At 43.3% G+C, this 15708-nt stretch overlaps 1 protein-coding gene across 1 annotated transcript in view; it reads right to left on the bottom strand.

Moving 5' to 3' along the window:
* The window catches only part of LOC108787929 (transient receptor potential cation channel subfamily V member 1-like), a 47044-nt gene that overhangs the window by 5471 nt on the left and 25865 nt on the right, over positions 1-15708 (bottom strand). The window contains exons 8-13 of the mRNA XM_018557628.1: positions 14230-14325; positions 10533-10603; positions 9530-9695; positions 7969-8035; positions 5653-5954; positions 2678-2805 (exon numbers count right to left, since the gene is read on the bottom strand). Coding sequence (XP_018413130.1) covers positions 2678-2805; positions 5653-5954; positions 7969-8035; positions 9530-9695; positions 10533-10603; positions 14230-14325 — 830 coding nt within the window. The remainder of the gene's footprint in view (positions 1-2677; positions 2806-5652; positions 5955-7968; positions 8036-9529; positions 9696-10532; positions 10604-14229; positions 14326-15708) is intronic.

Below are 15708 nucleotides of genomic sequence, written 5' to 3'. Positions count from 1 at the left end.
TTTAGTTTTAAAATCATTCACCAATCTTTTATATTTCTTGGTCTCCCTCGTGAAGTGACCTACGGACTTAATTCTCCAACTTGTCCACATACCATAACTTTTATGAGTGCGATTCGCTTATTAGAACATTGATTACATTGATTAGAACCTACCAGAATGAGATGTTTCTAAAAAAACATCCATGGCTATAGGGGGAAGCGATACAAATAGAAATCTCACTGCTGGAGTCTACAAAACTCTATATAGAATGTCACTGATTAATCTGTGCCACCATAGACCACTTTAAGTTAAACTACAGTACTGGTATTATGTGGACTGATCTTTCAACATTGGTCAAATTTAAGCTCAGTTAATCAAATGAACACTTCTTGACCATTTTAACTTGCCAAACGATATGAGATCCAGCATATTGCCTACAAGTCCCTGTCATCAGAAGTCTTCTGGAATCATCAGCAATGCTGTGGCAACACAGGGACATATGGGTCTAGATGCTTATAATCAACCATCATTAACAGTCTGTCCAATATTCACCAAATTCATCACTGGCCATCACTGCCATTTCCTTCATTTCCCCCAGCAATTTCTTACACTTTGTCTAGTTCTGCCCAAGCAGCTCACTGGTGCTTTACATTTTCTAAATATCTTTGAGCTGCCCTGAGGTCCCGTGCTTGCTAGGGACCTCACAGCACCGCCTCCCACAAGCCTGCCTGCAGACAGACTGAGCGCTGCTGTAACACCACACGCTGTTCAGAAACACAGCGCCGACACCCCACAGACACAGTGGCTCTGATTTGCCCCCACAGAGACATCGCTGCACCACATGTGCCCCCACAGAGACAGCGCCACTCCGCAGGTGCCCCCACAGAGACAGCGCTGCATGTGACCACGCAGATGCAGCACCCCGTTGGTGATACGTCTTTCTGAAGCCTGCTTGCAGCACTTCTCCTGAGTGAGCCTAGCAGAGTCGAAGCACTTCTCCTGAGTGACCCTGGCAGTGCCAAGACACTTCTCCTGTGTGAGCCTGGCAGAGTTGCAGCTCTTCTCCTTAGTGACCCGGGCAGAGTCGCAGCACTTCTCCTGAGTGAGCTTAACAGAGTCGCAGCACTTCTCCTGAGTGAGCTTAACAGAGTCGAAGCACTTCTACTGAGTGACCCTGGCATAGTCGAAGCACTTCTACTGAGTGACCCTGGCAGAGTCGAAGCACTTCTACTGAGTGACCCTGGCAGAGTCGAAGCACTTCTACTGAGTGACCCTGGCAGAGTCGCAGCACTTCTACTGAGTGACCCTGGCAGAGTCGCAGCACTTCTCCTGAGTGAGCCTGGCAGAGTCGCAGCACTTCTCCTGAGTGAGCCTAACAGAGTCAAAGCACTTCTACTGAGTGACCCTGGCAGTCGAAGCACTTCTACTGAGTGACCCTGGCAGAGTCGCAGCACTTCTCCTGAGTGAGCCTGGCAGAGTCGCAGCACTTCTCCTGAGTGAGCCTAACAGAGTCAAAGCACTTCTACTGAGTGACCCTGGCAGTCGAAGCACTTCTACTGAGTGACCCTGGCAGAGTCGCAGCACTTCTCCTGAGTGAGCCTGGCAGAGTCGCAGCACTTCTCCTGAGTGAGCCTAACAGAGTCAAAGCACTTCTCCTGAGTGAGCCTGGCAGAGTTGCAGCACTTCTCCTGAGGGAGCCTAACAGAGTCGCAGCATTTCTCATGAGTGAGCCTAACAGAGTCGCAGCACTTCTCATGAGTGAGCCTAACAGAGTCGAAGCACTTCTACTGAGTGACCCTGGCAGAGTCGCAGCACTTCTCCTGAGTGAGCCTGGCAGAGTCGCAGCACTTCTCCTGAGTGAGCCTGGCAGAGTCGCAGCACTTCTACTAAGTGACCCTGGCAGAGTCGCAGCACTTCTACTAAGTGACCCTGGCAGAGTCGCAGCACTACAAGTCCCAACAATCCATGATTATACTGTGGTCCTCTATAGTCGGTTGTCATTCTCCAGTGCAGTATAATCATGGATTGATGGGATTTGTAGTCCTCTATTGCTGGTTGCCATTTTCCATTGCTGAATAATCATGGATTGCTGAGCTTTGTGGTCCTCTACAGCTGATTGCCATTCTCCATTGCTGAATAATCATGGATTGCTGAGCTTTGTGGTCCTCTACAGCTGATTGCCATTCTCCATTGCTGAATAATCATGTATTGAACTAAAGTTCTTCATAATCATAAAGAAAATTCCCTACAATTATTAGTCTGCATTGTTTTAGAAAAAATGTCACATGTCCCTTTAAGAAAAAGTATCGGTAATTGGTAGGGATGTCCCGATACCGATGCTAGCATCGTAATTGGGACCGATACAGGGCATTTTGACAAGTACTCGTACTTGTCAAAATGCCCTGATACATAGCGCCGAAGCTTGCGCTATGGGTTTTTTTTTCTTACTTACCTCGCCGAGCGTCGTGTCACTGTTGCTCCGATATAACATGTAGTTGTACTATGGATCATTTAAAGTCACCTGTCCTTTTATGAAAAAGTATCGGTAATTGGTATCGGCAAGTACATGAGGGGATGTACTTGTACTTGGGCCTGAAAAAGTGGCATCGGGACATCCCTAGTAAGTGGTATCTGCAAGTACTTGTATTTGGTCTTGAAAAAATGGTATCGGTGCATTCCTAGTTATTTTGATTCTTACCTAAAGCACCATCTTTCATCTGGCTCTTTATTAGGTTTTAATCCCACTTTAACCCTTTTCCCAGACCTATGTTTTGTTACAAAGCACATAGGCAGGAACTTCTCAATATCCAGGATTGTAGCCGCTCTCTGTAAAATAACATTAAAAAACTTTACTTTTTTCATCAACATACAGTATAATATACATTTACAAATATACAAAATACAACTTTATTAATGGTGGCAAAAGCAATATCAAATCTTACAGATCTTATCAACTGATTTGTGAACAATGCACCCATATATCTGACTCAACATCTCTATTACTCACTCCTTGTTTATATGTAGATGATTGTAATCTCCTCGAGGGCAGGGAATGGTGTGAATGTATACTGTGTAAAGCGTGTAAATTGTGGGTGCTATATAGATACCTGTAATAAATAATTCAATAAATATATTTATTCTGCTTTCTCCCCTTTGGACAACATGTCCTTGAACCGAAATTCTCCGGTTTTTTTTTTTTTTTATGCAGTTTCAGCTGGTTAGATTCAACCTATCTGTCCTGCTGACCACAGTGATCAGAATTGAATGTTAGGGAAAATCCAAACTTGTGAGTTACCACCAGACCAGTAATAGAGAGGACATTTTTCCATAGGGGCACTTGCTCCAATTAGAACTGTCTTACCCTCACTTTGGAGAGATCTCCTTTCACTTCCTGTTGAGTCTACTGAACAGAAATGAAGGGAAAGCTCCCGAATTCAACAAAGATGGCAAACAAAACCTGGACAGGGATTTTAACCATTCCCTATTCTATCCATGACTAAAAACATGTACTTTAAAGGATAAGAACATTTTTAAATGAGTGCCTTATCCTTTTTGCCACCTCCAAAGCCTAAAAAAACCAACCTATCTTCTCTGTGCTGGCTGAGCCTGACTTGTAGATACTATTAGACTTATGTGGGACTTTTACCCGGAGATTCTTGGGGGGTAGTCCCTTAGAGGTCTATGAGGATCTAGAGACGATTTACTGCAAATTGTGAAAACATTGCAGGGCCCTTAATAGGATAAGGGCTAACATGCAACTAGGGAGGGTGCACTATAGGTAAAAGGGGAAAAAAGATAAGCACACTTATCTATAACCACTTTAGATTTAACTACAACGGCCGGACTGTGGATGCCTAGATGCGGGTGGGAACATCTTAAACATCTTTACCCGTTCCCGCTCATGCACGCCGCCCAGCACACACAGGAGTGGGTAAAATGCTTGCTTTGTAAACAGCCAGTGATGTATTGTATTATGTTGTATTATCCATGTCCGATCCGAAGCTCTGCTGTGCCCCGTGCGGGCCCGGGACTGCCGTGGCAGCTCTGTGAACGGATATATTGGAGGAGATCAGCACTAGATCTCCATCTGATCTCTGTTGTCAGTGTGGAAGTGATGTTTATTACATCACGTCCGCATTCAGCTGTCATTCTCCTGCTATAGAAGCTGGAAAAAAGCTGGTGAAGCAGTTATCTGCTTCATCAGCTTCTTTGGGGATCCCTTCGGTGACATTAGGGGTCTTAAAGACCCCTGATGTCTCCATAAAGAGGACCTGACACTGTAAATTGGCTACTTCTTAGCCCCCCTATGTGATAGCAATGAAGTTAAGTGGAAAAAAAATGAAAGTTGCATACAAAAAGTCCCCCGCGCCCACATCACCACGTCGGAGGGTGAGCAATAACATACGCACGCAAACATGCGTCGGGTGTGCCTACGTGCGAAAATTACGATTGCGCTGCACATGTTACACATCACCACGTACGTCGGAGGGTGAGCAATGATTTTAAGGCCATTAATCACTGTTAACACTAAACTGATGCGTGGTAAAAGCTTTTAAAGCGTCACTTTAGGACAATTTTGGGTATTGTAGTGTTTTGCGATTTCGTGGGAACAGACAATTTTAAAGCTTGACATGTTTGGTGTCTCTTTAACGTGACCCCGCCTTTTATATTTTACCAAAAATGTGGGTAATAAATATGTCATAATATAATGGGAAAACTATGTTTTTTTAAAATGTAATTTGTTTGTTAATATAGTCAAAAATAAATGCCCCAGTGGTGATTAAATACCACCAAAAGAAAGCCCTACCTGTCACCAAAAAATGGCATAAAATGCATTTCAGTGCAGCGTTGCATGACGGAATAAATGTCAGTCAAAGTACCGCAGCGCTGAATACTGAAAAATGGCCTGGACAGGAAGGGGTTTTAACACCTCAGGGTTCAAGTGGATAAATGCTGTAGGGCTGGCTATAACCATAGATGTGTAGCAGGGATTTTATGGCATCAAAATTGAAGATTACAGAAAAGACTAAAAAGAAAACAAAATGCAATTACAGGAAAACATGCATTTCATTCTCATTTAATTCTCCTAAAAACAGTCATGTGATTATCTGAAAAACGGTACTGATATGATGTGTTTGCTTACAGGAAACAATCACATTAACTAAACAGCTGAGTACATTCATCATAAATTCATCTACTGACCAAGTATATTTACCACTGAAAATCTCCTTCCCCCCCCCCCCCCCCTTTCCCATTGCACCCTGTTCCTGAAATTCTGTTTTCTGGCTAATGCTCATGAATGCAGTTAGGCTCTGTGCCTTCTGCTCTAACATTTTGTAGTCATCCTGTGGTGCACTATGTTAGTCAGGCACCCCGGGCTGTGCAGACTTGCTAAGTGGTTGTCTGTACAGAGAAACCACAAAGGCTGCAAGATGGTGGAAGGATAAATGTTGACACCCCTTTTTCCCTCTGTAGGTTGCACCAAGTTCCCTCCCACCTCAGAGGGAACTACCAAAGGCAGAAGTGATATAAAAGACAGTCAGAATGGAAGCAGACAATAGTTATTGTAGGTTAGTTTCGAAAGTTTAGAATTATGAACTATATTACTGTATCATATTAAGTGACTGTAATTGATGATAAGTAAATATATAGCTGTGTTTGAAATCAACCCACCTGTAGTTTCCATACACTCTTGCTTTCTTTAGAGACTTCATTTACCGTTTCACTCATTAAAGCAATGAGCATGTTCAGGAGGAGAATGTAGGTAAAAATCACATACAAGATCAGCAGGAACATGAAAAAGTGCTTAAACTTCAGGTTTTCATTGAACTCCAGGTCTCCCATGCCAATAGTAAACTTGAAGAGCTCCAGAATAGCAAAGTAAAGACCTGAATATGAGTTTCCTGCCTCTCTTGGTCTAGCATTAGTGCTATTCTCTGCCTTCTGAGGAGCTTCCCCAATAAGTGTTACCAAAGCTGCAAAAAATACATGTATAAATCTTATTTCATATACATTTAAAATTATACAAACATGTTAAATATTTAACAGTGAAAGCATGCACTGTTCTGCCCCCCAGGCATTAGATTTATTGCCTTGCCTACCTGCCTTTTTAGACTACCTTTCCTTTAAAAATAAGTTCCCAGCCACCTCCAGCCCATGAAGAAAGGAACAAGTGCATTCTGGGACTCACACTCCATTTTAGAACAGAGGAGAAGAGAATCTGATGCCATCCTGAGTACGTCTGGAGTAAATGTCCAGACTCCCCATACGGCAACATCGCTGGTGGGGACGAACTTGTTTCTCTTTATGTGAGCTATTAGTCTATTTACACGTTCATATATTGATTGTATGGTTTCATCTTCCTATTTATCAGTTTCACCCACTCTGTTTTGTTAATAAAGCTTCAAGATTTCATCCAGTCTGGCTTATTGCCGAATAGGAGGAGCTGCATGGCGAACTATACACAGGCCAAGGGTAGAGGAGACAGAACATGCACAATTAGGCCTTTGGTAAAGATTACATCTGAAGACCTCCTTCCCCTCTGGTTCAGAATTAGATGTAGGACTTAAGTGTAACTAAACCCAACATGCAAAATCTACTATATGCATGCTTCATAATTATTAAACCTGTTGTGCGCTTTTTGTAATTGCATCTTTAATTGCCTACAATGGTAATCCTGCCAGAAATAGCCCTCTGTAGCATGACCTTAACATCATTATGGGACGTCTATTGCTTTAATTTTCATACCAAAGACAATTCCTCTAGTGATACAGATTATTTTTTTTCATAGCTGTTCCATAGAGGCTTCCAAACTTAATCTACATAAATTTCATCTAAATGTGCTGTATTCCTGAAATGTTATTTCACCTGCAAAAATCACTATGGAGCCACATAGCTTTGGGCACCCTGTGCTTCTGGGCACCATAGCAGTCACATACTCTGCTATGGCTATAGTTACACCCATGTAGGGACTGTAGGTCTGTAGGACTTCCTGTCATAGGGTCATTCTCACTCACTATGTTGTACTGCATTAGGGTATGCCCCTGTTTAGAACTACAAGACGTATAGATGCACGGTCTGCCTGCACATTCACATTCATACTGGCGCAGGAACCCACTGATTCCATACCTCTTCTTCTTTAGCAACACCCCTCACCTCTGAGCTATTCACTGGAGGCTATGGCGTACACACATACACAAAGCCGAAAGCCATAACCTCTGTGTTGTGCAAAGCACTCAAGACTTGCACATAATTTACATTTCTACTGATAGCCCCTACCCTCCCTATGCAATTGGCAGGTTTTCCAGGAGACATGTCAGAATCACTGGGAACCTGGGCCAAGGAAAGGTGTTTTTTTTAAAATTGTATTTCAAATTGCTTTTGTATGTATGGGAGGGGCTGTAATTTTCCCTCGTTTATGTCCTGCTGGCATTGGTCAAATAGAAAGAGGTAGGCAGACATAAAAACCTGTCAGGGGTCCTAACCCCTCACAACTCTATCCAAATCTAAACAAAACAGTTTGGGCTTTAGATACACTTGAACTAAAATAGTAACCTGACCATGACCATTTACAATAAACTGAGACAAGGAAATTGCCAGCCACAGGCCTTGGTTTGTTTGTTTTTCTTGTTTTTTTTATTTCCACAGGTTCTTATTGTAAACATGGGGACTCCATATACAGAAGTATTTTTGTCACAGAAAGTTCCAACTTGAGTTCCTTAAAAGTCAACACCAGCCAAAACATTTTTTTTGTTCTAGATAGAGTTGGGAAAGCTAAGAACATATATTTTTTTTTATTAATTTATACATGTGCCTTGCCCTAGACTACACAGACCAAGAGTGACATCTACTGGTTAATAAGCAGTAAGAAATAAATTGCAAGGCATTCCCCTTTAAAGAATAAAGAACTGACATTAACGTATGATCGTTTCCTTACAAATATTCTGTGAATGTATTTATAGATAGAACTTCCCAGTATATAATAAATACCTGCAGCAAACCCAAAGAGGAAGACTAGGTAAACTAAGAGGAAGCGAAGCATATCACGCAGGATGGTCTGTAAAACAATGATAATATTTGTATTATTCTTTTTCACCACATTGCAAGCATTTCTTGGCATTTGTGATTACAATGTTTTATTTATTTATATGTATACATATTTCTAAAACAATTTTTAAAAACATTTTAGAAAACTGCCACCTAGGGATCAGCTTAGGGCACCAGGCATACATGCTGGTGTACCCATAGAGAGGGAATCCCAAGTAAGAATCCCTTTACTATACCAATCACCAGCTTTGTTTTTCAGCACTGGAGAGTGCTTTATGCTGGACACTCATGCCAAAGCTGCCAAAGGAGCCAGAAGCTGCCCTCTGGTGGTGCAGCTTCTGCCACAACCAGAGGGACAGGTTGACACTGAATTCCAGAATGCTGAAAGCAATAATTTTATTTATGTACACCAGATATTCCCAGGTCTGAGTTTTCTTGTTATCTAGCTTTTGAATTTCAAACATTTCAATACACAATCATTTACATTCTCCACAGTTTGTCTGCCCTCTGGTGGAACCTACATACAAGTCTTATTCTGCTGTATGTTACGATCTTGTTATCTTTTTTCCTGCTAAAAGTAACATACGGTAGAATTAGAATTGTATGTAGTTTCCACCAGAGGGCAGACAAACTGCAAATTGTAAATGATTCTGTTTTTGAAATGTTTGAAATACCAAAACTATTCAAATAATGTGCTTTGTAAAAACGTATAAGCTTATTACACTGATGTGTATGAAATTGGAATCTTATTCTTTTGGAACCATGTAAAGTATTATGATACTTAATAGCATTCACCAACAGTAAACAGGGATTCAGAAATAATTTAATATCATGCATAATGATACATATATAAAGTATACAAATCATTGACCATTTTAGCTATGTCTGTATTTTGTTTAATTTTCACTATTTTAAAGAAGGAAAGCAAGAAATTAAATGTTTTATTATTTTTAGTATAGTAACTAAAAAAAATTCTATGCTCCTAACATCTAGTGACCATAATGCGCTGCAAATCTCATTGGCAGAGCTGTTCACTATGCGAACAATTTATAAAACAACTCCCTAACCTTTATGAACCTGGCTTTGTACACAGGGCCAAAGGCATACTGGAACACAAAGAAGCCTTCCCCCAAACTGTGGCCTTAGAGGGGGAGGTGCACAATCATCTAAAATGTCTTTGTATTTCATAGCCTTAATGGTACTTTTCATTGGAAAGACTTGAACTTTGGCATACAGACTAGTAGGTGTGATGGTCGTCCACCAATATTTCGTTATATAATGTATTTGCACATATTTACAGCAAGGTCATGCAACTGTACATTGGGTTTGTTTGGCTAAATCTGTAGTTGTTCCTTTATCTCGGACCCCTCTGTATAGTGTCATCTAAGTGTATTAGCAAAGAGACAGGTCTCTATTTTTTAGCATCTACAGTTATGCTACAATGATGTTTGCTAAAAAAGGGAACACATGAAGATTAAAGAGAAAAACATGTCCAAGGACTGACCTTCTGAATCATAACACTGTAAATTCCGGTCTGCTGGAATGCTCGAGTGTAATACAGCAAATTCACCCAGCCAAGAACCAGCGCAAACACCAACAGGGCAACATAGACTTCACTGCCTGCCAGGTAGACAACACCACTGCTCAGGACAATAACGGCCTGCAGAAAACTGAGAAAATGAACAAATCTTCTAAGTTACGAAAAAGAAAATGGTACATCATAAAAATATTTGTTAACTATTTTCATGAGTTGCCAATTTGCTGATGGACCTGATGGGGAACTGCAGCAGAGGGTGGGTACAATGCTAGTTTACTATTGGCTATTGCAAATTGAAATAGCCAATAGTAATGTCCCAATGCTTTTCAATGGGAAAATTCTTTTTTTTTTTTCTTTTCTATTCTGACATTGCTCGTGTCAGAATAAAGAAAAAAAGACACAGCAGTGCTTCTCTCCTTGGCGGCCGGGAGCGGGAGACTCCCGGGGCGCCAGGCAGAGTTAGCTGTTTGGAGATCAGTGTCCCTGGTTAGCAGGTAACCAGGGACGCGGATCTCTCTGAAAGTGGCCAGCCGTAAGATCACGGCTGGCTCCGCCCAGCTGTCAGAAGCAGGCTGTCGGCCGGCCAATGGCCGGCCGCTCGGCCAGCTTCGGATTTCAGCATGGCTCAGCCAAGCCGATGCATATGCGTTTGGCTCGGCTAAGCCGCTCGGCCATGATCGGGAGCTGTACGGGCTATTGTGAATAGCCCGTATAGCACCCCTTTGGTTCTACTGAACTGAAGGGGTCCTGGGGCCAAAGCTAGCCAAAGGATCGGCCAAAGCTACGGCCAGATCCTTCGGCAGCTTCGTGAATAGACCCCTTAGTGAAACTCACTTTCACTTCTTTATAAATGTGCCCCTTATTGTTAGTATGTATTTATTTATTTTTGTGCTTGTTATATTTTATACAAACTAACAAATAATAATCGTGACCAAAATGATAGCCCCAAATAAATAAATGTAGAACTTACAAGAGGACTTCAAAGTACCCATCCATTATTAAAGTTTGTAAAGAAGGACGTCTCTTCAAAAAATATATTATCTGCAAAGCATAAGAAGATTGTAATCCATTGAATAACATTGTAAACATTGAAGCAAGTGGACCTTTAGCCAATTTCACTAAAAAGCACATCAGCATGCAGCTCAGCATGCTGATTTAAAATCATATAACTTTCCTTAGTTAAACAAGCTTCTTTTTCATTTACTTACAAATACAGTTTGTCTACTTCCTGGTCCAGTTTTGGCACAAATGATGTAATGTGCCCAAACCAAGGTTGGGAAGGTTACATCAGCAGTGCATTGCTGGGAATGTCATGTAATCTGTAATCTCATGAAATCTCAGGGAATGGCATTTCCTCCCCTGAGATGATGTGCATGGTCACATGCAGGGCATCACCGCTTGTAGGGGGACTACAAATCCCAGCAATACATTTATACAGCAATGCAGAACAGTCCAATATATGAATTGGACTCTGGGCTCAGTTGCGCGCCGGACTCCGAGCTTAGTTACTAGGCGGACTCTGGGCTTAGTTACGAGGCGGACTCTGGGCTTAGTTGCGCGCCGAACTCCGGGCTTAGTAATGTGCTGGACACAGGACCCACCTGAGACCCCACCTGAAAGTAACCCTGCAGAGCACACCATACATGCTACACAGCCCATCTGAGACTCTCTATGGTGGGCTCTGCAGTGGTCCCAGGTGGGCTAGTTGGAGCTGCATCTCCCTCCCAGCTCCTTTTACCTGCTCCTGCTGCTGGTGCCTGGCCTCCTCTGCCAAAGTGACGTGATCGCCCGCTACCTCCGGGCATTCCTCTGCGTCGCTGTCAGATTAGTATAGTGATGGCGAATGTTTTTGAATCCGAGTGTCCAAACTGCGATGCAAAATCAATATATTTATCTCAAAGTGCCAACTCTGAAAATAACTTTAGTATTGCGTTGCAGTTCGGGCGCTCGGGTTTAAAGGAGAACTATGAGATGAGTGATTTCCACTCACCTCATAGTTCTAGCCGACCTGTGACAATGAGACTGTCACAGGTCGGCTCAGTAGATAGGGAGGTGAGCGAACACTGGAGGAACGGACGGGGGAGGGGGCGAGTACAGCTGGCTCTGCCTCTAGATAGGCAGAGCCAGCTGTCACTCATGCAGCTGGGCGGATCTCGACGTCCATGTCGGGATCCGCTCCGGCTGCGGCGTCTCAGTATACCGCGAGCTGTAGCTCGCGGTATACTGAGCTTAGGGTAACGGGAGGACGCTAGTTTGTGTCCTCCCGTTACCCTAAGGAGAACTATGGGGAAAAACACTGACCCCATAGTTCTCCTTTAAAAAATGTTCAGCATCATCACCGCCTCCGACAAAATAGGGAAACACACACATTCAAATATTTATACACTCATTAACCACTTGCTGCCCGGAGCAATTTCTTACATTTGCACACACATGATAAAATATGAATTTTGGGGTAGAAAACAGTGATATATTCTCTGAAAGCAGAGGCCCTGTAGAGTAAAAAGATGCTAGTTGCAATTTTGTATGTCGCACGGTATTTGCGCAAATGTTTATCAAACCAGTATTTTTAGGATAAAATACGCTAAAATGAAATTTAGTGCACAGAATCAGAATATAATGGCTAATTTTTTGGTACAATATAAAAGACGGGGTCATGCGGGGCAAACAGATACCAAACATGTCAAGTATCCATGAAACCTCCACAAACTACAATAACCAAAATTTTCCATAAGCGACGCTTTAAATGCTTTTACTGCTCATCAGTTTAGTGCTATCAGTGATTGATGGGCCGGGAATTATTGCTCTCACTCCGACGCTCGCGACGATACATAACATGTGTGGCGTAATTTTTGGTTTTGCATGTAGGCGCATCTGACCCGGGTTTGTGTTCTATGTGCGTGCACGTGGGGAAAGGGGAAACTTACAAAACATATTTTTTTGCATTTTACATTTTTTTTTATGTTACTTTCATTTTTACCTTTTTTTACACTCAGCTTTATTGCTATCAAGTAGCGGGCTAAAAAGCCCCTTATGTAATAGCACATATGTGACAGGTCCTCTTCATGGAGACGTCAGGGGTTTTTCATACCCCTAATGTCACCTAGCGACCCCAAAGAAGCTGATGAAGCAGAGATCTGCTTCACCAGCTTCTTCTTTTGGCTCTAAGGGGTTGTCCACACCACTTGCAGTGCGTCCCAGCCCGATTCCGGCCAGAACACACTGCATCACATTGCGGCCGGCTCAATTTTTGCCGGGTAGGAGGGGGAGTGGCGGGCCATTGTAGTGAATGGTGCCATAGCCACGCCCTCCGGCCACAATGCAATCGCCCACACGAGATCGCAGGACACATTGTGCCTGCGTCCCGATGCGGTCAAAATAGTGCTTGCAGCATTTTGACCGCACAACACCGGAACGCACTGCAGGCAGAATGTGCCCTGCGATCCTGTGCAGGCGATCAAATTGCGGCCGGAGGGCGTGGCTATAGCGCCATTCACTTCAATGGCCCGCCCCGCCCCCTCCTGCCCAGCCCAAAATTGAGGGTCTGGAGCGTGCGGGCCCCGGCCTCCTCCGGTGCTGCGGTGTGCCCGGCCACATCCTGGCCTGTTACTTGAACGGCCGATACTCATGTAAGGTGCCCGGGCCGGGCCCATAAGCCTGACCGGGCCCCTTACATCAATAACGGCTGTACCCCCCTGACGGCGGCCCTGGTCACATGTTCTAGTCACATATGTCAGAGTTACAGGAAGTAAAGGGAGATCTAGCAACCTGCCCTTAGTTAAAATGACCACTGGGAAAGAAAAGAGAAATAAGGTATGCAAAGAATACAAAGCCTGCAATTATCTTGAAGTAACTGTGTCAGGCAGCCTGTGTAGTTCAAGGAGCCTGTATTGCTGGCTGCAGCCCTGACTGGTTAATTATCCGGTGTCTTGCTGGCTGCAGCACTAGCCCTGTCAGCTGTAGCTTAATGAATCTGACCACACACCTCCTGCTCTGGGATTGGCCTTGTTGCTGGTGGCGCCCTATTTAATCATCATCAGACTGTTCCCATGTGATAGTTCTTACTACACTAGCCGTGCTTGGTCTCTGTGCATCTTGTCTCTGGAAATCCTGTCCGTCTTCAGAACAGCGGCTGCTATAAGTGAAACAACTCGTCACTACTCTCATGGTGTGCGTCCACAGCTGTTCCTGACAATCTGTTTGTAGATTGTGATTACTAAGCATTTCCAAATGTTTGTTGTTATTTTAAATATATGGGTAAAGTTCCTCTTAAACTAAATTATTAGAAAGAGAACATTGCTTGTAATCGGCTTTTTCTTTTCCTCTTTTAAAAACTCTCATTACAAACCCTGGCCAGTGTAGGCATTGCTTGGTTTACGCTCACCCTGCCTGCAGTCTGCACTGCACTGAGTGTAAACAAAGCAATCGTTACCCTGACCTGGGCCTGTCAAATCACAGGGCAACAGGCAGAGATGATGGGTATATGAGCCAAGTTGCTTGGTGTCCCTGGATATGTTAAAAGGACTAATGCTTTAAAAGTATAGTTATGTTATAAGAAAGGCTGCAAACTTAGATAAGGACTGGACTGTTCTTTATAACACATCAATTGTCACAGGCTTAATGTAAAGCAATAAATATTTCAATCAAAGTAATTTTATTGTACAAACCTGACATATTAGTATATAAAGTCCACCAAACATGATGATGACTTCTCCAAGTACACGCAGGTTGTCTTTGTGTGTCCCTTCCAGGGGGAATGGGGGCTTTAAAAATTAATAGAATGTGTTAAATATGAGAGGAACTATCCATCACATTGAAAAGAAAGTAATTGTCATTATAAACAGTTTACATCTATAAACCTAAACATAAACCTTGCTAACACTACACTTCTACCACATCTGCACCTTGGAAGATTTCTATTCATCATTTTGTTGCACTTTGCATAAAGCACAAAAAAGTATTAAAATGTACAAATATGAAAATATAAAACATTAAAAGCACATATAAGTGCACGTAAAATGGCACATGCATATAGATATTAAAGTCTCCTCGGTGCTAATATACAGTATATAAATGTATGTTCCAGTGACGTGCAGTAGGGGCCGTGCTATTTCAGGCATTCCCTCTGCTCGCCCAGCCCTGCCCCCAGCCCGGTGATGCCCCACCCCCCAACCCGGTCACCGAACTATGTGTGGAGGAGGGAGGGAGACATGGAGGAGCCTCCCTGTCCCCCACTTGTTCTTCACTGGTGAGGCATCGAGATCGATGTCCTCAGTGTTTGGTGCTTTGCCGTTGGTCCAAACCATCCACAGAGATCAAGCCTCTAACACAAAGTAGAGGCAGTTGCAGCTCTGGCCTCACTATGTTAGGTTACACAAAGCAGTGGGGAAGCCTGCTGCTGTGTAACCTAACTTAGCCGTCAAAAGCCGGATGCAGCACCTCCTGTAATTAACACGGAGCTACAGACTTGAAGCTGACAGCTTTTTCCTCCATAATACTGCACTCCCCTGACTGCACATCCCTGGTATGTTCAAATTTTGCTGCTGAGATGCATCCGCTCGGCTCTGTAATCAGTTACAAAGGAGAGCTGTATTCGCAGTGCTCCTGTGTCAGCTTTCACAACCTGAGCTGTACAGAAGATAGGGCACACATGTGCTGTATCTTCTGTATTGGAGGGCAGGCTCGTAAAGAGAGTCTGTCATCTCGAATGATATCGCACAGGGGCCTCCTTAATGGGACTTGCGGTATCGGTGTTTGGTATCGGCGAGTACTAAAAAAAATATCGGTACTCGAAACCGAAAAATTGGTATTGGTGCATCCCAACAAAATAATAAAATAAAAAGTGATAAAAAGGTAAGAAAGTGTCACGATCTGGATCAGGTTCGGAGTCCAGTAGCCGAAACAGCAGGCAAAGTCGTAGTCAAACAGACCGGGTTCGGTACACAAGCAGATGGTAGTAGTATAGGAGCAGGCAGAAGCGTAGCCAGAGATCAAGCCGAGGTCGGTAGCCAAAGGTATCAGGTATGAAGCAGAAGACGATGAGAGTAGTCGGTGAATCAGCAGCCAAAGGTCGGTACACGGGTAGCAGTATGAGCGGATTGTATCACAGAAGGAGCAGTAAGCAAGATATTGGCAGGAGCACAATA

The sequence above is a fragment of the Nanorana parkeri genome, unplaced genomic scaffold (assembly GCF_000935625.1).
Source record: "Nanorana parkeri isolate BGI_ZX_2015 unplaced genomic scaffold, ASM93562v1 scaffold293, whole genome shotgun sequence".
NCBI classification, from domain to species: Eukaryota; Metazoa; Chordata; class Amphibia; order Anura; family Dicroglossidae; genus Nanorana; species Nanorana parkeri.
Note: the sequence above shows the minus strand (reverse complement) of the source record. Positions and strands in the feature narration are given on the sequence as shown.